We start from the raw sequence: 23114 nt of genomic DNA on the forward strand, positions 1-23114 counted from the left end.
AAGTTCGTTATATTATTTTGTATCTTAAATGCTGTAAGAATATTACATTTCCTGAAGAATTCTACTTCTGGAAAAGAATGGGGCATAGCTGTCCAAGCTTTGTATTTCCTCACGTACCAGTCTGTAGTGGACGTGATGTTCCAAAGAAAGCGTATGTGGAGATGAGATGTCAAAGGAAAGCTGAAAATGTAGGAAGGCTGTACTCCTTGGATCATCTAGTACTGATAAAAGTGTTCTCTTCAAGTTGATAAATACAAATCTTTTGTTATATGGAATGTACCAAAGTTGAGGATTTTTGCAAATCTCTGTTAAAATAACTTCTATTCTAAAGGAATTTCATTTTTTTTTGTTTTTTCATCTATATGAATTTTTCCATTTAAATGGGTTAAGGGACTCTAGAAATATGGAAAAGAGTAGAATTTGCTGTCTGCTTGGAGCATCTTACTGTAGACACTGCCATGTAAACTGGAGAACTCCGATTTTTCACACTGTTTCCAGTTTGTTGCAGATCAGCTTTTCATATTCACTGTTTTACAGACATTGTGAGATTTGAGGGAGCTATTTTCATTTGTTTTAGCTGGATTCAAGCTAAGAGATATTGTATTGCAGTCTTTCTGTAGTAGTGGAGAAATCTGACTTCTAAGTAAATACTACATTTTGGGGTTTTGGAATGTTAGTGGGTTTGAAAGGTAACTAAAGGTGAATGCCTTTGGTTCTAGTTTCAGTATCTTTGTAAACTTCTTTTTAATTTATAAACAAAGTTAACCTGCTACCTTTCTCAACAGAGTAATCTTACACTTTCTGTGTTCTGAAGGCTTCCTATGTACAGGTTTGCATGTTTCAAGGGCAAAGTCTTCTCAGTGATACTGATCTGTATACTGGATTGGTATTGCAATGCTTCTAGGAGTGTTATTTTCCAAAGATAAAATCTTTGTGTGAAATTGGCGGTGCTTCTCTAACATTGTAATTTCATGGCAGAATATTTCCTTTTCATGATGGGAGTCCCTTGAATGCTCTGACTAACTTACTTTAGATAATGAACCCACATTTTGTTTGTTAGCCTTGCTTTTTAAGAGCAGGATGAAAGGGAACCAGATGGTTTGCTTGGATATGGCCTGTGCAAGAAAAGAAAAGGAAAATCATATTTACCAGTTTACAACCTCTAAAGAGGTAATAATAAATATTTATTAATAATAACAACAGTTTAAAAAATTATTACATATAAAACTTTGTTAATGGTTTAACTGGATTAATTTCAAGTGTTTTGGAGTAAGACCTACTTTTAATATCTACACCTTAGAAGATGTGACAGGTTAGGAGGCAGGATACATATGCAATAATTATTTTAACCCAGTTTAATGCATTTGCCTGAGGAGTGGATCAGCTTCCTATGTTTGGCTGCCTAAATTTACAGAGTCGGGGAAAAAACTATTTATTCTCTTTAGTTTTGTTTTACTTTAGCTGTGTGGTTTTTGGCTTTATTAATTTGCATATGTGGACACTTCAAATGACACTCTTCCTTTTGAAAAACTGGATCTGTGTTATAGTATATAACATTCTGTGCCCCAGCGAGATAAATATGTTTACACTGTATGAGAAACAGTAGAGGCAGCAGGTCTGGTGTGTTCAGACTTTTGTTAAATCTAGTATTATAACGAATAGTATTTAACTTTCTCAGTTTTTCAGCTGTAAAACAGGGGGCACACACAAATACAGAAAATTAAGGATAATTTGTTTAGGTGTCTAGTCAGTATGTCTGCATGGAAGATGGCATCAGAGCCCCATTAAGCTGATTTTTTAAAAGTGTTGCAAAGGATACGATGCCATGTAACTTTGTGCCACAGAATCATTTGTCCAAATTACGTAATTCTGATGTCAAATGAACAGGTCCAGTGAGATTTGCTTACTATTAGTCAGGTTTTTAGGCAAGCATCCTGGAAGATTATTTTTTTTTAATCTTTGTGTATCAATTAAGGCTGAAGTACCAGGGCATTCCAGAGACTGCAGTACCTTCTAACTTTCACGGAAGTGCTATTCTTTGTTGAAATTTTGGCTGTAACCAAGAGCTTACATTTTCTGAATTAACAGGGGCTAGTGGTTTAGCACAGATGCAAAAAACCTAGATAATATTTTCTGAACAGCCATCTGGAATTATCTTATTCCTGCTCATTAAACATACTTGTGAATTTTTTGGCAGTGTGCCTTCATCTTAATTTTTATTCTTTGGATATAAAATAGTGCATAACACAAAAGCTGTAGAATTAAAATTGCTTTCAATGGTGTTGTGAAATAATAATTTTATCACAGTACTGATTAATGCATTATGAAAATATGATAACTGTATGCATGCTAATATTTCCTTGTGAATTAAAATGTGTTTTTATTTTTAAAGGGTTAAGCCATTTCAATAGAGATACAATATTTCAGCTTCTAGCAAAAAATCACTTCATAGTATTCTCGGCTCTTGTAATTGAAAGTCAGACAGACTGTGGTTATTGCCTCTGTTTGTCCAGCAGGAGGAGTACAATTACTGCTAGAAATGAAGGAAATGGTAATTAAATTTTCAGTATGAGATCCTAGCAGAAGTAAAATATATAATTAGAATAAAACAGCATATGACTGCCTCTGCTAGCTTTGGTGTTTTTCAGAGGCTAAGACTGGAATGTTCTTAATTTTGCATCTTCATTACAAAACGTCAAGGTCAGGAACTCTGTATCTATCTTTTAGAAGTATTCAGTCTTGTGGATAGTGAGATGAGAAGAATAAATACTAGTCTCATGGCTATGTAGTTGCTTTTTCAATGGCTGTGCTGGCACAGTGTCTAGACAGAGCTGGTCAACTAGAAGCAAAAATAAATGATTTGGCGGTATATTTTACCTGATTCATAGAAGGCTTTTAATCTTTTCAGCAAAAGAAATTTTGTTGATACATACTGTTTGCTAGAAATGTTGCTAGAATCATTGTCATAGCAAAAAACACTGACATATAAAAATCCAAACCCCTTTGCCCTGATTAGTTTTATTTTGTTCCTGCTTCTGCAGTTATCCATTGTATATTTTGAAAATATTGTTACTTAGCTAATTTTTAAAATTTTCTGAGCTCTGTTGGTATACTGAGGCAGGGAGGAAGAATAATGGAGGAAGCATTATGGCAATGTCAGCCTGCTCTGTCTGGGACTCAGCTTTTCCAATTCCAAATAAAAGATGTTGGGAAATACTAGACTTTGTGAGAAGACTATTTACAGTAATCTTTATTTCAATATTGTATGTTAACTAATATTAATTAAAAATCCAAAAATATATATAATCCAAAGTCCATTTATCTTGTAAAGAGAATCTAAAGGAAACCTTTACTCTTAGGATCATGAAATGACCTACAGGATGTGAGAGTTTTTAAAAAAATTAAAATATATCAGCATTTTCCTTCTCAGTGTTCTGCAAAACCAACATAAGCCTGCTCTCTTCCTGTATAATTATAAGGATAGTATATGAATATTGAAATAAATTTAGAAAATAAGCATATGGTCTGTAAAAAAAAAATAAAAATATATATATAGGAACAACTGAGAGAATAAGGTTTTGTTGAAACTTAATATATTGATAGTCATTTTTATGTGAAGATTGTAAGGCCTTTTCTTAAAATCTGAAGTTATTTCAGAATTATCACTTTGAATTGAACTCTGTGTAGACAATTGGTTTTGGAATCAGAGTGCTATTCCCATTCTCATTTAAAAGAAATCAGTCATGAATCAGGCTAGAAAATGGCTCATTTAGTAGACCTGAAATAGTCCTGAATCAAAAAGTGCTTTACGTAAAACATCAGTAGTTATTATAATAAATATGTCTACAGAAGGGCTTATTAGAATGCACCTGATGTTCTGTGAATTAAATATATTTATTTTTTTTTTAACATGAATTTTCTCCCTTGTACCTTTTCTTCCCACAAAACCTACAGTCTGTATTTTTTGTTTCACATTTTTTAATACAACAGCCTGGCTTTGTTCTGTATTCTACACTGTGTTTACGATAGCCAAGTTGATCAACTGACTTCATCACCAGACTGGGACAGACATCTTGGGCATTTGCAACTGAGAACAGACAAGCAGGTTAGCATGTGTTATATGAGGTATCCGTTCCCCAAGAGAAAGATAAAGTATCTTAATATATTTTGTTAGTATATTAATTTCTGTGTATATCATATTTCAGTGAAGAATTAAGACTGTATAAATGAATCTTACATTGTAAATGAAAATTTACGAAGGCTGTTTTTCACTTTGTGTCTTTGGGAACGGATACAATAGTCCTGTGTTGGTCCTGCTGAAAGCTCTGTCCCCTGGACAGAGTGTACTGTTTTGAAAGGAAAACTGTAAACCCTTGAAAATAACCTAATACTGCAAATGGCAAGGATCCATTGAATGTGTTCATGGTTGGATTTTTTGTTGTTGTTGTTTTTAGCAGGGTAAAAAGAAAGTTGAGTTTGGAAGCAGTGGTCGTATCATTGATTATGATCTTAAGCTGGACCTGTCATTGTTTTTGACCTCTCTCCTGTGTGATACCGTAAAGCTATAATAGCTGGTTTTCTAGTCAATGGTAGCATTCATTGCAGGGATCATCTGTAACAGTTGATGCTTACGAATGAAGACATGGCATGTGTTCTGCCATGGGGCTGAGGAAGTCACATGTGAATGTGTCACTGAGACTGGTTTTCTGTGCAAAACCAAAAACAGATCTTGCCCTGTTAAAGATTCCAGATCTCATGGTTTGTAATCCATTCCTCAGCATAATCCTACAGACCTACACTTTGGTCCTTATTTTGTGACAAGTTTCTATTGTACACATTTCTATCCATTTTTATAAGTATCCAAGAATCCTTGCAGTTTGACTGGATGGATAGAAGTAGTGGCTAAAGGGAACTTCAAAATCTTTAGAACAGGCAACAGCCGGGCGCGGAGGGCACACCTGAGCTGTGTAGAAAATGCGAAGTAGAAAGACAATGGCAGCGACCCATGTGACCTGAAGTTTGACAGAGCAGTTAGGCTGTGATGTTGATAAAAAGGAGAGGAGAAAGGGGCTACCTGAAGGGCAGGCCTCACACTGTTAAAACTATGATTTAACATCTGTGCCAAGGCCACATGTGCCAGCCTGGCCTGATGTGGAAAAGAGCTGCGACAAGACAAAAGGCCATTGTGCTGTGAGAGAGCGTTTGCACATTGGTGATACCAGCTTACGTGTGCTTATGCTTTGTGGTTTAGGCTGCATAGTTCTTTGTGCTAGCACAGATAGTGTGATTCTGGAGGCTGGGGCGCGGGCTGTCTCAGCAGTGAGATTGATGAGTCCAAAGTGGTGTTTGAACAAGAGGATCTGTTCAAAATACATTGGAAGAGAAATTGATTAATTATTGACTAGTCTTGGGAGTTGATTTATTATAGTTTTGATTGTTTTTTTCTTAGCTGGGAAAATGTTTTCAGCTCTCAGAAGGAATAGTAAATATTGGGTTGAGCTTTTATATAAATCAACAATGTTCTAAATGTATAATTACTATCAGTGTGATTTAAATTGATTTTTTTTAATGGTCTTTTTTTCTATTTTTGTGGAGTCACTTGTTTCTATTTCAATGTGGAATTGTGAAAGTAGCTCTGTCATTAAGGTCTGGTTACCAGGAGACTCTATTCCTGCACATACTTTGGTTTTCTATGGAAAAACACTGTTCTGTCTGTACACATTGCTAGGTGAGAGCCCAGTATTGATTTACAGGTCATCATTGACTTGGAGACCTTGATTCCTCAAGGGTTGTGTAATGGCTAGAAAAAATACTAGTGATGTCACCTCTTCTTACTAGTAATTCAGCAAGCCCCAGTCTCTTGTGGTGGAAGCTTTCATCTCAGCAAGTTTGCTGATGACGCCAATCTGACTGGTGCAGTCAACACACTGGAGGGAAGGGATGCCATTCAGAGGAGCCTTGACAGGGGTGGGTCTGTGTGGACCTCATGAAGTTCAACAAGGCCAAGTGCAAGGTCCTGCATCTGGGTCAGGGCAGCCCCCAGCTGGGCGGAGAATGGATTGAGAGCAGCAGTGAGGCAGAGGACTTGGGGGGTGCTGGTGGATGAAAAGCTTACCATGGCCCAACAGTGTGCGCTTGCAGGCCAGAAAGCCAACCATGTCCTGGGATGCATCAGAAGAAGCATGGCCAGCTGGTCAAGGGAGGTGATTCTCCCCCTTTACTCCACTCTCATGAGATTCCATCTAGAGTACTGTGTTCAGCTCTGTGGCCCCAAACATAAGAAAGACATGAATGTCTTGGAGTGAGTCCAGAGGAGGGTCACAAAGATGATCAGAGAGTGAAGCACCTTTCCTATGAAGACAGGCTGAGAGAGTTGGGCTTGTTCAGCCTGGAGAAGAGAAGTGTCTGGGGAGACTTTATAGCAGCCTTCCAGTATCTAAAGGGGGCTTATAAGAATGGTGGGGACAGACTTTTTAGCAGGGCCTGTAGCAGTAAGACAAGGAATCATGCTTTTAAACTAAAAGAGAGCAGATGTAGGTTAGATATTAGGAAGACATTCTTTACTGGTGGTGTGGTGACACATGGGAACAAGTTGCTTAAACAAGTTGTGGATACCCAGTCCCTGGAAGAGTTGGATGAGGCTTTGAGCAACCTGGTCTAGTGGAAGGTGTCCCTGCTCATGGCAGGAGAGTTGGAACTAGATGACCTTGAAGGTCCCTTCCAACTCAAACCATTCTATGATTCTGTTATCTTTTAGGGAGGAAGGAAGGAAGGAAAGACAGGGTAGTATTCCTTGTTCTTCACTTCAGTGTGAAAGGCCTTTCCTTTTCTGTACCTCTAGCTTTAACATGGGTTAGAAGGGCCAAATGCAAAATGCAGCCTGCCTTCTTTATGCTAGGATTTTCTGTTGTCATTTGTTGAGTGATGTCTTTTTCCTGCTGAAGGTGATGCTCAAGAGAAGGAAGTCTTCTAATTAGTGTGTTGGGAGGATGCTAAAAACTGTCTTACAAACTTCTTTCTAATGGGGGAATTGCTAGATCCAAAATGTGACTTCACTGTTGGCACTCTTAACTTTCACTGTTTCTTTTCAAGTTTAGTTTGAATAAGCTAAAACATTTCTGATGTAATAAAACAACATACCTATGAAGATACAAAGAGAAAGTATTTTATAGTTAGTAGAACTTTTGTCTTACCTTGCTTTTCATTAAAGCTTTGGTGGGCTGGTGGAAAGGGGAATAAAGATTAGTATGAATGCTTTTATTTTGAGTTGATTTAAATTTGAATTAACTCATTACCTGAGTAAGAAGAGTTTAAAAAACATACAGAAATGAATCATATATTCTCTACAGCAGCAGGAAAGACCAATACTAACAAGAGCTGGTGTACCAGTTCAGAAAAGACTGGTGGGGTTTGCATTTTGGTTTAGCTGGTTAATTAGTGAGTTCTACTTGTTCATTAAATATTTACTTTCTTCACAGCTTTAGTAGCCAGTAAAAAGTTTTTTCCTGGGTTTATATTTTGAACCTTCATGGAAATAATTTAAATCTAAAATCAATCTTTTAAACTAAGTATGATTTTTTTTAATTATTCTCGGTTTAATTAAAACCCAGTATTCCGGAATCTAAGAATTGCTTATCCTTAAGTCCTACTGGTTGAACATAAAGAAGGAAAGTTCAAAAGCAGTATTTTGGGTTTTCTTTTTTGTTTGTTTTTTTTTTTTTTTTTTTTCTTTTTCATTCAGTTCACTTTTAATGTTGTGGTTGTAATTTAAAGTTTACTTGAAAGGTCTTAATAGTTTCCTGCTGTGATCTGGCTTTTCTAAGTGGAAAAGCAGATGTGTGTGTTCAAAAGACAGCCTTGAGAACATAATCGTAACTTATGAATATAAGAGAATGGGTGTGTTAACTCATTATCAAAGGGTAAGATGGGGTGTGAACTTGCAATACATCTACAGTAACTGCCATGTACAAGTCTTTTCCTGTGATAAAAATAAGGTTTTATCCTTTGAGAAAGATTATAAAACTCTTACAATTTTCATATTTTCTTCTGGGTGAGAGCAGGCTTTCCAGAGTAGCTGATACAGTAAATTCATATTCTCCAGTACCCTAAGGCAACTTGATTGTGCACCCATGTCCAAAGTTACAGTAATCCACTTAAGGCCAAAATTCAAAAGATGAAGATAAGTCTATGTTGGATAATAGACAGCATTACAGCAACACCAGTCCAATACAAATACTTGGATTTTGTAGGTACCATCTTCAAGAGTCAATCTAGGAATGTTGTTTCTATTACAACAGAGGTGATGGTAAAATGAAATTTGCTGTGTCTGGGAGCAGAGATATAGGTGTCTTATAAATCAGACTGTTTAACAGAATGGATTTCTAATGTTTTGGAGCTTGTGTGTAGCCATCTGGCACAGTTTGAGATGGAAGATTCGGGAATCACCCATTTGAGCTCAATCTGTTCCCAAATCTTAAATACCTGAATGAGTTTTAACAGTCTGGCAAAAAAACCCCAACTGTTTACATGTATAAATAAAAGATTTCTGGTTTATAATTTTAGCATATAAATGTATCAATGATTTGCAGTGTAGCTTAAAAATCCAATATTTGCCTTTAGCTGTAGCTCTTTGGGAACAGATCTTACCTAGTATTTCCACTCGGTTCAAAGACATAAATTAATTTGTAAGTGCTAAAGTCTCTCTCTTCTCTGTCTTGTTCTAGGATGTTTTTGTATTTAGACATGAACTTGCTCTCCTAAGAATATCTGCCTTCATGGGTCTAATAATATTAGGTGGAATAAGTGGACTCTTTTACACTCAGCTAATGGGTATTTTCACTGTAAGTATCTAATTTCAGAAGTATTTATTAGTTTTATTTTCAAAATAAAAACAGATTGCACTTAAGGGGAGGATAGAGAAGCAGTTGCGCTGAGGCACCTATTTGGTATGTGCTCTGTCAGGACTTGCCTCCAAGGAAGTCTTAAGAAGCCTTCTAACAAACAAGTGTCTAATACTTCACCTATCAAGGCAGTATCCTGATTTGTATTAGTAAAACAAAAACATACATTGTCCTGGAATTGTGCAGTGTGCAAGGTTCATATTTGTGGGGTTTCATTTTTGTTTTCATTTTAAACTCTTACGCACTCTGGTCTCAATTATACTTTGTGACAGCGAGGCTCGCTGATAAATCATACACCCTGAATTTTTGTAAAGTATTTTAATAACCATGCTTACTTTCACATCTCTTCAGTTACTAAACTGCGGAATGGGTACAGGTACAATTTATAGTCCAAATGCATATTCTGTATTTAAAAGTACAGAAAAAAAATCCTCTGCATGGAAAAATTTTCCAGTTATATGAATTTGCTAATGTAGGAAATAACTACAAGAAACAGGCTTTTGTCAGTGTAACATCTTGTTCTGTACATTAGACATTAATCACTGCCAGTGAATTCTTTAGTGTCATCTTGAGATTCCATAGAAGCATTTGAAGTACCACGGCATTGACCAGCGAGAGTACATCACTTGGATCTGTCTATGTCTGAAAGGGTGTATGATCTGGCCTGAAAAACTTTTTTAAAAAGACAATGAACACAAGATGACAGCATCTTTATGACCACAACTGATTGAGATCTGCCTGAGATTTCTTTATGGGATTATGCGGATTTACACAGTATTAACCTTTGTAGGTGCATAATGGAAAACCTCCTAACTGTATTATGTAATTCCTTTGTATGGAATAAAGCACAAAAATCACTGTATAGTTTTTCCTTCTGTGAGATAAAACAAAAATATTGCTTATTGGTTTTATTGTATTACCTTTACATAAATTCACTGCCTTCTGCTCTTTGTGTGACTGTAGCTATGCTTTGCCATCCTACAGCTGTTCTACCAGAATGCTTTCTGTGCTTTCTGTCAGCCTCCAGGTCTTCAGATTTGCCTTTGTGCACCTTTACTGTGTGTCTAATTTCTCTTCCAGGGTCTTGCTCACACATTCTCACTTGCCTGTTTAAGTGCTGGCACACAACCTTTGTGTCTGAGGCCTCTAGAGTTGGGTTTTTTTCTGATCTGATACTTCAGCTGGATACCCAGCAAGGCACAGTGGTGCAGAGATCTGAATTCTGCTCACCCTCACTCCCAGCAGCAGGATACAGAAGCTCAGGGAGCCTTAGATTTCAGGTGCTGAAGTATGGGTGTCATTTTAGTCTCTCTTAAATAGATGTATGGGAAGGAACAAAAAGGCATGTAATCGGTACTACACTAAAACACAGAAATTATATAAATACTATTAGTATACCTAAACACTTTCAGACTGAACCTGATTCTGTTGCATACACCTAAAACTTTGGATATTTCTGTTCTAACATGATACCAGCTGTGCTTCCTCTGCCACAGGCATGAATTCCCAGTACGTTCTTTCACCATTCTGAAGCTGTCAGGCTGCTACCACCACTGCAGACTCTTACAAAGCACTGTAAGGCCCTTCTATTTTATGTCAGTTGTACAATATACTGTGAAATACATCCCATTGCACTTACTGAGCTGGCTGCTACTCTGAAACAGGTGTGGGCTAATAGCATTTTCAATTCCAACCTCCTTTTATGTGCTTAAATCATAATTCTGTGGATTGCTGAGCTGCAGTATACCTGGATACTCCCTTTTGTCCTCTTTTCCAAATTTTGTGGAATGAACACAACCATGGTAATTGTGGGTATGGATGGACTATGAGAGGCAGATGCTGGAAAGTACGGATCTGCATTAGGGCCTCTTGCTGCACTCTCCCTGTAGAAGAGGGGCTGTTGTGCTTGCCTCACATGGACAAGTTTTAGGTTTGCGGTTGTTGGGTTTGGATTGCTGGGGAAGTAGATATCTGTTACTGAGATCTCCAGACCCTTAATTCATTCAGACCGCATGGATGCTGTTCTTTGACTGATCGAAGACCGTAGGTCATCTAGTCCACCCCCTGCTCAAAGCATTTCCATACTAGCAGTACAATTGTTGTCTTCCTTTTCATTCCTTTCTTTGTGAGTATAGAGCTGGCAAGCATAAACAATACAGTCATTTTGTGGAAATCTGCTTGGGAACAGCTAGTTGGACTTAATGAATAAAGCCAGATCTGTTTGGAGAGGTTGTGCTTACTCTGCAAGTTGTGTCAGATCTTTCGGTACGAATGCTTTTTGATTGTCAGCATTGTAGTGTGGGGATTTGCTTCCTCCATAAGCACTTACTAACAGCTTTGGCTAGCCAATGGAAAAGGCAGAGGAGAGGGCAGCCAGTGAGCGCGTAGTTTCTCTGCAGGCTTCCCAAAGACATGCCTGTGATGCGTAGAATAGGGAAACATAGAAGCTGGGTATACACCCACCCACGGTCTTGAGCACACAGCATGGAAGATGTTCAAGTTCTGTAGAAGCAATGAACTGCAGTCTTCAAGAGATAGCGACGTTCCTACTGTGTGCTATGCTGGAGTTACTCTTCAGCATCTAACCCTTCTGTGTAAACTAAGCACATTGTATCTGAAATGAGCTGTTTAAAACAAGGAGTCGATGCTGAAATTAAGCTTAAATTATGATAAGGTACAGATCAAAATTTAACAGCAGAACACAATCATTCAAGTGTAATAGTGCAGACGTGATGTTAATTTAAAAGAAACTCAAACACTTGAAGGCATAGTTATGCGCAGTTAAAGCATTCATGTTATATTCATTGCTCCATAGCTATTGTTGAAAGCATTAATTTCAGTGATTGCTGAAGCTGCCCAGAGATGTGTGCAAGAGGTGGACAGGAACACGGGCCTTTTGAAAAAGGTGAAGCGGGGTAGGTCTTAATTGTGCTTGTACAGGAAAACATGATAAACTTTTTCCTAGTTCAAGCTCCACGCCTATGTTTGCAGTTTAAGGTCAAGCCATGATTAGTTCCACAGCTCCTGGGGGAGACAATCAGCATTGCAACTCTGTGATCTGAACTTGGACTGATACATGCACGTGTCCAGCAAATTCAGGTTTGTCAGAGTTTAGTATTATTTAATCTGTATTTTAAATGCTGCCAAAATTTAGAAAGAAAATCAAACTCAATTCTTAACAAGTTTTGACCCTTTTGTAGCAAAACTTCCTGATTCTCTGTAAGGTAAACTTGCTTGACTGTCATTATGTACTTTTCCTGAAACCAAGCCAATAGTTTCTGTTTCACCTAAGTAATAAAAAACTAAAGCTAACTTTTCCCAGGAATATTGGATATGTGTATTAAAAAAATCTCCAGTTCCCAGTCTTCGAGTGTCCTGTACGTACACAGAATGTGCTCTGCTTACTGCCAGCCTCACAGAAGCAACTTGGGATAATGAAGCCGTGGGGTTTTTCATCCTCCTCTAGCATCATCAGTAATGAGGAACTAGGACCTGAAATAGCAACTTCGTGCTTCATTGTTTATGGTTGATTTCCACAGTCTGGTGGCTCTGCTCAAATGTGAGTGGAATGTAGCATGCATTATGAAGCATGATATGTACCCTAGGTCAGAGCACTCGTGCTGATCCTTTATATTTACAGAAGTCTATCCTTTTACCACTGCAGCAAGATTTAAGTTGAATGTATAGAATTGATTTGCATTGTGACCTTTGTATACAGCATTTTTGTAAGCAGAGTTGCTCTTTACTAGAATTGAGCTAAGTGATAGTTTGACAAGCCGTAAGGACAAGCAGAAGATTTTAAAGGGAAACACTGCCATTTTCTCATCTTTGGTAATTTTTTTTCAAAAGTCAAAAAATGTTGTCCGACTGAACATATAATGGAAAGGAAATATCTGATACATTCCAGCATGTTTTTCTGGAACAGGGCAGTAGCTAATACAGGAAGGGAAAACAGCACATTATAAAGTGCTGGTGGAATATTCTGCTGTGTGTGCTGGCACTTGCCAAAATTCATTGGTGGTGTGCAGTCTTCTGATCTTTTGTACCTGTCATTGCCTAACTTTTTGTTGTGGTTTGGCCCCAGCCGCAACCAAACACCATGCAGCCGCTCGCTCACTCCCCCTCATCCAGACGGGTGGGTAGGAGAATAGGAAAGGAATGTAAAAGTTGAGGGTTGAGATAAGAACAATTTAATAATTTAAACAGAATAAAAATGTCAGAACAATAACAATAACATTTAATATCAACAATATTTAATAATAACAACAACAACAGTTATAATGGAAAGGTTGGGAAAAGTATAAAATCCAAAGGAAAAGGGAGAAAGGAAAACGTGATGCACAGTGCAACTGCTCACCACCTGCTGACTGATGCCCAGCCAGTCACCCCAGCAGCGATTCCCCCCTCCACCAGCTATCCCCCCCCCAAGTTTACATACCAAGCATGACATCCCGTGGTATGGAATATCCCTTTGGCTGGTTCAGGTCAGCTGCCCTGGCTGTGTCCCCTCCCAGTCTCTTGTGCCCCTCCAGCCCTCTGGCTGGCAGGGCCCGAGAAACTGGAAGGTCCTTGACTTGGTATAAACATCACCCAGCAACAACCAAAACTATCTCACATCTCACATTGCTCTCACATCAGAGCCAAACCCCAGCACTATACTAGCTACTAAGAAGAAAGTTAACTCCATCCCAGCCGAAACCAGGACACTCTTACTGGTTATAACAGTAGATCCGTTATGTAAATGTTCTTTAAGAAAAAAATGCATGCAATCTGCTGTTACCCTGTTTCATGTGTGTTCAACAGGTATTAGTGCTTTCTAGTTAAAATAAAAACTTTGTGCCTTGCGTGCTCAAATTTGGCTCTTGCACGGAGAATTTTCTTAAGGCTGTACTGCTTGAGGTGATTAATAGACCAAGTTACCTAACAAGCAGTAATTTCTCTGAGTATGTCTGTCACCTCTGTTATTGTGGTGTCACTGTTAGAGTATCATTAGCACAAGGCTATTCATATCTCGTCTGGAGATTCAGTAAGCCAAAGAGCAAGGGAGGTGACTTCCTACAATGAGAGGAGAACAGCTGGTTGGCAAAAACTGTCCTTAGAGGAACTTTTGACATGAATTGTTCCAGTGAAGAGGGGAGCAGCTGAGGAGCGCTTTCTCCCTAAAAACCAGCATCTGTGAAACACGCTTGTAGCAGACGGGGCACATGGTCTTTTCATCCTCCTCCTCCAGTTGCTTTCCGCAAGTTCTGTTTGCCTTTACTGTCATCATTATCCCAGATTTTAGTACTTCTTCCAGAATATACCTGAGATTGCTCTTGGGGAACTTTTTTATTTGGCTGCTTTGGAAATAGAAGTATCTATGTTCTCTCTAATCTATGTCTCTGAAATAGGGAGAAATTTAAGATCTTAATCTAAGAACAGTACGTTTCTAGGATACTGTTTTTAAAAACTCAGTGTAACAGGTTTTTTACATGTAATTCTCATGTTTCTAGAGAACTAGGTGGAAGAAATCGGTTCCAACAATGATTAACGCACTGTCTGATGTAATTTCCAAAATGACGTTGCATTTATATTGAAGGCCTGTTTATCTTCCATGCCCGGTGCTTGCTTTGCTAGTCCTCTATTCCCTGCCTTTGCTTGTAGTGCAAATTTGAATTTTGTATTCCTTAACTAGAAATGGGCATGTATTCTTACATTCCTAGACAGCACAATGTTTTTTAATGACACTGCTTGAGAAGTAAAAGCAAGCTTAGCATAAAACAGTAAATAAACAAAAAAGAAAAAAAGGACAAAAGAAGATTTTTGCCCGTTGCACCCTAGAAAAACTAGATGTCCTCCTATGAGAATTAATTATATTTTTTTTAATTATTGGAACCTTTACTTCAGACTACTTCTAGCTGCTTCTATCCTGCAAGCAATTACTCCTCTTTTGCCTCAGCCAGCCACTACAGGATAACAAGACAGTATAGACACTTTCCAACTCCATGAAGGTAGAAAGATGGTTTTTTGTTTGGTGGTATGTCATAAATAGTAAAAATACTATTTATAGGTAAATTATGATTTTGCTTGAGATAGATAGCTCCACTTCAGAAAGATTTTAATTTTTCCACAAAAAAAAAAATCCAGAACATTCACTGTATTGTGCAACTACTGCTCATACCTATTAATGATCTGCATTGCAATGGCAAATGTTTATCTAGAAAAGAATATTTTGCACTTAACCTAGAAGAAAATGTAACTTAGTTTTATTTCCAATTACCTATTTTTGGTAGCTATGTTGTCCTCTTATCAAATAATAAAATTCAGTTGAAAGCTAAATCAAATGGTGTATAGAAACTTGCTTGCTTTATCAAGACATATTTTCTTGATGTGTTTTTTAAAAAGTCCTCTCTCGTTTGGTATTTTTATAGGTAGCAGATACTTGTTTTCCTCATAAATGCATAACTAACCTGTTTACTCATTTATTCATAGGAAAAGGCATAAGTTCACTTAGAGGAAAAAAAGAAAGTATCTTTAATCAACTACAGATTGCTTCTGATTTATGATTGTAGGAGATAAAGACCTGCAATTCAGGCTTTTCTAAAAAAGTGGAACCGTCAGGATGCTTGTGTGTATATTTGTACAAGACTAGCCCTGACATTTGCATTTCTCTCACTCATGTTCCATTTTTGCTTTAAGAAAGTACTTCTGTATATCTTCCATGTCACTTCAACAGTTAAATGATATTAAAAAACAGTTTTTCTATTTATACAGTAAGATTCTGACATTGGTTATGTTTGGTCTACAAGGCATTACTGTAGAACAAGTAATAAATAATATAGCATGCTTTTTTAAACAGTGGCTTGTCTGATTATTTTGGTATTTGTTTATATCTGGCGAGGTTTTAAATTGCACCAGACAATAGTAAGAAGTATTCAGTTTGCTGACCTTTTTTAATGCTGGTACCTTTTGCATATGTGAGGTTTTCTTCCTCTCAAGAGCTGTGTTATTCTTTATTTTGTTGGCCGCCACCTGTCTGAAGCAATCAGCCGCTTCTTTTCTCTTCCTCTGTACAAAAGGAAAATCCTGTCTTCCCATGGATGGTGGAAGGTAACAGGATAATCAGTTCAGCAGTGATCCTCTGATGTCATTGTGGGAGCCCTCTAAAAGCGGATTATCTGTGACCCAGATAAAATAATTAGAAATTACTTGGACACTTACAAATAACTGATCTACTAATCTCATTTCCAAAGTTAAAAAAGGCCTGTCTCTCAACGTAACACTAACAGATGTTTCAGTTAAACAGCATCCTTTGCAGAGACTAATCTGAACCCTAATTTTAAAGGATTACCTTTGATTGTTTTTTATTTCAAACACTAAACAGTTTGTGTTTTCATTTTTCCATATGTTCAAACAAAGTATTTATGTGGAATTAAAGAAATGTTCTTCATTTTTCCACTGTAGTCCATCAAATATGATTTTATGTGATTTTTGTGTGTTAGTATTGTGGGCAAAAACTTTTCATTAAAATTATTTAGTAATTAACTTGTTTCTCTGGGGCAGAACTATGTAATGGATGGGCTTTTATAAATTTAATAGATACCACGTGGTCTTTGTGCAAGGTAGTGGATGTATTATCATAAACTAAGTGGACAGTGACTTTATTAATTTAATTAATGCTACCGGGGTTTCCTGTTAATTAACTGTTTGAATGGTGTACAGTGATATGCCAATATCCTGGTGCATCAGTACTGCGTGGATGTGTTAGAGAGAAATTTCCCTTTATTTGCTTTGGGGAGGATAGAGGGGAAATAATTTAACAGCTGGTGTTCAGCAGGCTGTCTGGTGCACAGTGTGATGCCTACCACAGAATTTTTTCTTCTTAGAAGTGTTTTAAAATGTTGATACTTGTTAAGTGCTATGTTTTATCATTGTTGCAGTGTTTCTCCTTTTCAACTTGCAAGTAGCAAACTTACTTCACTAGGTATTGTTTGTTGCTCTTATAAACTGATCCATCTCCACATGAATGTCTTGAACTTACTAATTCATATGTTTTACTTACTTTGCTTAGTGTGACTGGTACTTAGAGTGAGCATGTAGAAAGGAGTATTGTTCATTTTGCTTATGGCTTCTATTCAAAAGGACAAAACCTTCCTTTTAAGGAAATTGGAAAAGAGGGAAATTGTGCAAATTAATTTTCTGATATATTTATCCCAAAGGAATATTTTCAAGCAGTTGATTTTCTTTAGGAGTATCATTTCATTTAATAGTGTAATGCAAAAATGAAGTACAAACAATAAAAATACCAGTGAAAAATTTAAAAATCTTTGTGTAACCAGTAAGTCAGACAGAATGTTACAGAGGTCGAAATGCAAAATAATGAAAATGTAACTGCAGTAATTCTGTTAATAAAATCAAAGACTTTTTAATTCTTTGCGTTTTTCATAGTGTTAATCCATTTCTGTTTTAATGCACAGAGTGCACAAGTGATATAGTTGTGCTAAAATGGTTTTTGTCTTAAAAATAAGTATCTTATATATTCAAATAATCTATTCAATACTATTTTGATTAGTGAAGTACTAAGTACTTTTCCTGTTTTTTCAAACATGGAAGAAATATAATCAAGGAACTATTAATCCTCATATTTCAGTTTAGCACAAAAGAAATTAGGATTTATAGGGGAAATTAGGATTCCTAGGCAAACATATTCTTTACCTGGCTATAATAAAGTGTAAGATATAAAGTAATTGTAGAGGGAGAGCAAAAGGTTTATAAACCACAAGCCTAAGCAGTAATTTGAAATTAGAGATGTAACAGAAGATAAGTTCATGTTAACATTGTCTCTCTGTATCTTCCCTGTTATTTTTATCCCTACCCCTTTTCCTATCTCTACCTTTAATCCATCTCTAGGTAAATATCCTGTTAGAAGACTGCCTAAAGTGCTATAAATTAAATTGTCAGGAATTAATGATGTCCTGGTCTTTGAATGGGAGTTTGTTAACTGTGTCAAGTCTTTTGTATCTTTACCTTATGTTTCTCAACTAGATTAGCAATTTGTTTAACATTTTTAATGCATGTATCCTGACAGTCTTAAAGACCTATTTACCGTCAAAATTTTAGTTTATTTAAAAGAGCTCTTCCTTGGGCTATTCAAAATGTAAGAATAAATTTGAGTTAGAGTAGGAATATTTTTATTGAAATTAATTATTTGCAATTTTATTAAGGAAAAATGTATGTTAGAAAATTTAATCAAAGAGGTTTTATACTGTGCAGAGAGTAAAAAATATGCCAAAAAAATCCCCTGTTATCACTGAAGGTAGAAGTCCTTCCTTTTACATCAGAGTTATTTTTCTAAATAAATGAATTACCTTTCACCAATTGAAAATAAGTATCTGTAATAATGATTTTTGGGTGTTCTGAGGGCTGAGTACCCTTTACATTATGTGTGAAATTTAGACATCAGACCATTAAAATGGCTTCTGTGCGAGGAAGGTCAACAGCTAGCCTTCCTAAGCATTGTTTTTCTTAATAGTTTTGTCCTAAGAAACTATATGTAAGTATCAAGAAAAATAATGTTTTGTCCTGTGTCTTGCTGTCATGCAGCTATCTGCACCAAACATACCGTGGATTTGAAATAGACTGAAGATATCTGTATCATCATCTTTGTAGATGTGTACCTAATTTGTTATCAGATCTTTTCATTGAATCATTTTCTGATATCTGATAAATACATTGAAAGTATATTTGACTAAATTCTTCAGAGCATAGAGGAGTGTAGGAGTGAGTATTCCCTAGATCTAACATAGTATAGCTTCATTTTTCATTTTGCACACAGTTCTTTTATTCAAAGTTAAAACTGAACTAATAGTTTTCAGGCTGAACCTAACTGTAATTGATAAAATTAATCCTATTATCATATGTGAGAAATTTAGATTAAGAAAACAATGCTAAAAAGTGGCCAAATGTAAACCCACAATGTAATCAATGCCAAAAAGGAAAATTTCTGAAATATGAAGTGTTCTTTCTATGAGACATTCAGCATCTTACATTCTTCGATGTCTCACCTGTCATTTACATACACACAACAGGGGTATGTTAGGTAGAAAGAATGAAAAAATATGTTGTTCAGATGAAGGATATGTTGCCTTTGCTTTTGGATAAAAGCAATGGCTATGAATTGAGGAAGGGTTGCAAGTTTTGTTTGTTTTTTCTCTTTCTGTTTTATCGTACTTTCCTGCCAATTCTTATATCCCGAGTATTTGAAAATACTATATTAAGAAAACGTGGCATAATGCTTACATTGTTCTATTGCAAGTATTAGAGCTGTATTGATTACACATCACTTTAAGCAGACACTGAAGAAAAATTGAACCAGATATCGTGGCTGCGTGCTTTGGAGTTAGTCCTGTGAGTTACAAATTACAGCTTCTCCTTTGGAAAACATGAAGCAGCAAGAGGAAAATACTCTTTCCATATGCTTCTTGCATGATAAATCAGTTCATGATGAATCCCATACTATAGCACAGTTTGTTAAACAGTGCATGTTATCTTTTTAGAAAAACTGCTTTTTTTAGGCACCTGGTTATGCTAATTAAAATACAGATGTGAAAGGTATGTTCCTCTTAGTGCAACCAGTGCGTGTGCATTCATTTGCAAGTGAACTTTGAGCTGGTCTGCAGAATTCAGTTGGTGCTCTTATACATGTCTCTCCGTTCCTCTGATAATAGTCTTAACTGTGGCAGTAGCTTACTTCACTGAGACAAGCTGCTCTTACAGACTTGTACCAAGTCCTCAAAGGAAAAAAAAAAAAACATTCCTCGTGTCCTGAGCAGAATCCTTTTCCCTTTTCCTCTTGTTTTAAGGTGATGCATTGTTAATAGTTGCTGTGTTTGGTTCCTCTTAATTTATTTTGCCTTTCTCGCTAAGGTATGGGGCTTTTTCCTAGTTGCTTTAAGATGTTTATGAATGGGTGTGTATCTCTGAATAATCAAGTGTAGGAACAATAGTTGTTTCCAATCTGGATGATGACGTCGGGGGTCCAGATGACCCATCATGTGAAATTAATCAGTTGTGGGTTAGTCAATTTCATCTTTATGAAGTTGTAAATTTTATGAGAGATTTGGAGATAGAGATCACTGGGATTCAACAGGTATGCCATGTCTGCTCATACCAAGTTATTTTTAACTTTTGGACGAGGGCCACTTGTAAAAAGATTTTAACATGAGCATTAGCTGTGAGTCGGGGGGGGTGGCTAGGCGGGGAGGGGAATTTTAGCAGAGTTCTATTTGTATTAATAGTAATCCAAGCTGATGGTAGATGCAGACAGCCAAAGCCTCTTAGGCTGAACACAGTAGTACTGATGTAGCAAAACCTTAGTATACGTCAAACGCATAATTAAGAGAGATGATATTCTGGTTGAAAGCCATTTGTGAGATGTGATAATGAACAGAACACCTTGTCAATCAGAAGCATAGTGGTTATTCTGGTTTTCCTGTCTCCAAAAGAAGAAAAATTTGTCTATCTGAGAAGAAAGCCTTAAATAACAGGCCAAAACTCAGCTGTTGTCCTCTCATTTCCTTCCTGTCCTGTGTCCGGAGAGGCTACCAAGTTTCCTGGGGTGCTGCAAAGTTTCAGTTTCATATGAAAAGGTAAATTGGTTCGCTCTCAAATGAAAGAACATTTCAAATGAGCCCAACTGTCTGACAGCAGTGTTGTGGTAGGGAAGCTGTGAGGGCTGTTCGGTTTCTTAAGTTCAGTCACCAGCACTTGTTAAGCAACTAAGCTTCAGGGAGGTGTTTCCTCCCATTCCCTCCAGCCCTAGTTCACAGCTTCTAAAATTGGCTATAAAGATTTTCTATTCTGAGAAAGTATCCCAGAAGCAAAAGATTCACTACTCCCAATTCCTTTCCTGTAGAGCAGAAGTATTCTAAAGTAGATGTTGGCATTGAGGAAGGAAGGAAAGGAAGGAAGGAAGGAAAGGAAGGAAGGAAGGAAAGGAAGGAAGGAAGGATTTCCTTTGACTTCCTATCCAGCTAAAATCCTTTAGTATGTTTTAAGGATGTGGAAGCTTGACAGTCTTCTTACAGTCATTTTCTGCAGTTCTTGTTTTGGTGTTTTCACTTTGTTCATTAATTTAATGGGTTACATTTTTTGAGGGGAACAGACCCTGATGAACATCTTTCAGCTCTTGGTAACATGCCACGATAACAATTAAAAAGAAATACAACCTCCAGTTCCCATCCTGGAAGTTCCTCCAAAAATCTCAGATACAGTATTTTAGGGAGCAGTACAAATGTGTTAATGAATGAACAATGCAGAGAAGCAGCAAAAAGCCATACTAAAAATATTAGCTATGTTTCTTCTGCACCCAAAGCTGTCTTAAGGCTCCTTTTGTGAAATGGTAACATAAATCTTTAATAGCTAGAAATCAATTATAGTCTCGACTAGCACTCTACTGTTCTACAAAAAAATCATTAGCAATCATTGATTTCAAACATACTAATGTCATTTTGTACTACCAGGTAGACTGCTTTGATTTGACCAGGGGATGATTGCTAGAACTGAGTATTTTTGCAGTTATGGAAAGAGTCTCATGAAAATGCTGTTACAACTTCACCAAAGTGTCATGGAAGTAATACCTGTTACTTAGTGCCTTTCGTTCAGAAAGCTGTCTGTGATTTTCTGTGGTCAGGGGGGGTGGTGCTTCTGCTAAAAGTTGGCAGCAGAACTTTCCTTGGCTGCACAGTCTGGTTGCCCTGACAAGGAGAGTGGCTTGTGTCTTGCAAAGCTTTCCTGCCATCTGTGGCAGGTGAGGGGGCATATGCTAGACAGGCCTGTAAGGTGGAGAGGAGAAGCGGTTTATCTATGGGAATTGAAACAACAGGCAGTATTTACAGCCTGCTGTCTGCAGTCCTCTCAATTTGGAGCAGTTGTTAAAAGCTGCCTAATGGTGGGGCCAGGATGGTGTGTGTAGTCTGCTGCGGGCATGCCTCCTCTGCACAAACAGGGAAGAACTTGTGCGTCCTGGTGGGCTGGCGTGAGAAGAGGGAACTTCTCTCCTTCGCTGTAGCGCATCTGGAATTCAGCTGGGTAGGTCATGGGCAGAATTAAGATTTTTGCCGTTTAGCATGTGGTAAGGGATCCTGTTCCAAAACTCATCAGAGCTGGGAAGAGGATTTAGGACAAAATTTGGCAAGGCGAGTTGAGGCCACCCATCCTGGTGAAGTGGGGAAGCAGCTTCCCGTACATTATTTCACACTTGCATTTCACCCTTCCCCTTCAAAGCTTTATGAAAGATGGTGGCAGAATCCCAGCAGTGCCTGCATTGAAGTGGATGCACTGATGTCTGGAACCCTCAAGGAACACAGTATGGTTTTATTGCTAGGTAGTGTTTCCAGATGACAATGAAGTCACAGCCTAATTAAACCACAGTCCTTGTGTAACTGTATGGCCGGGACAATAGAGACTAGCTCTCGGTTTCATTCAGACGCTAGTGTAATCTGACAGGTGCATTGTGCACATGCCTAAATCAATGAACAGTAAAGGGAAATATCAAGCTGGTATGAAAAGGAAATGGAACGATGAGAAGTATTTCAATTACTGTATTTTGGACCTCACGAGTGATTGTGGGACATAATGAACTATGAATGTGCATTGAAAACCACAATACTGCTGGAGTTTAAATTGAAGTGATACTTACAAAGCAAGCTTTTTTGTTAAATATGTAGTGCAAAAGTGAGAAAAAAAGTGCTGTTGTCGGTGGTTGTGAGTTTTGTTTGAGGATGATCTAAGCTTAAATTGATTTTTTAATCATAAAACTTTTTGATGCATTAATCGTGTTCAGAAAAGTAGAGTATGAATTCAATTTTGTTCACTGCAGGGGTGCCTCTACTCTGCACATTATTTACTTTTTGTTACATTTTAAGAATAATTTTTATGTTTGGTATTTACCTGTAGCAACTATAGAAACTGATGGTGTATTCCTAATGGTGCTGTTTGCATTATAATACTCCTGAAGATAACTATTTTAAAACCTCTTAATAATTCCTGCTTTCTGAAATACTACATATGTTAATAGTTGCGTTTTACTAAATTTTCCTGTAGTTATCTCAGTGGTCTACTCCAAGTCTGGAATGGGTGCTTATGAAATGTATGGCAAGAGTATGCCTTATACACATAACTTCTAAATGCCCCATGAATTAATTGTTAAACCTGAATTAATTTTAGCTGTAATAA

The 23114-nt window shown here is 37.2% G+C and overlaps 1 protein-coding gene across 6 annotated transcripts in view; it reads left to right on the forward strand.

The window, feature by feature from the left end:
- Positions 1 to 23114, forward strand: part of ZDHHC21 (zinc finger DHHC-type palmitoyltransferase 21) — a 39230-nt gene that overhangs the window by 14221 nt on the left and 1895 nt on the right. For 3 of the 6 annotated variants that reach the window (XM_040579290.1, XM_040579291.1, XM_040579292.1), the window contains exon 7: positions 8724 to 8840. The exons of 1 other annotated variant lie outside the window; for it this stretch is intronic. In XM_040579290.1, the coding sequence (XP_040435224.1) occupies positions 8724 to 8840 (117 nt within the window). Of the gene's footprint in view, positions 1 to 8723; positions 8841 to 9432; positions 9763 to 23114 lie in introns of those variants that run through there. 2 more of the 6 variants (XM_040579294.1, XM_040579295.1) reach the window with 2 other exon arrangements.

This window comes from Falco naumanni, chromosome Z (assembly GCF_017639655.2).
Source record: "Falco naumanni isolate bFalNau1 chromosome Z, bFalNau1.pat, whole genome shotgun sequence".
Taxonomy (NCBI): Eukaryota; Metazoa; Chordata; class Aves; order Falconiformes; family Falconidae; genus Falco; species Falco naumanni.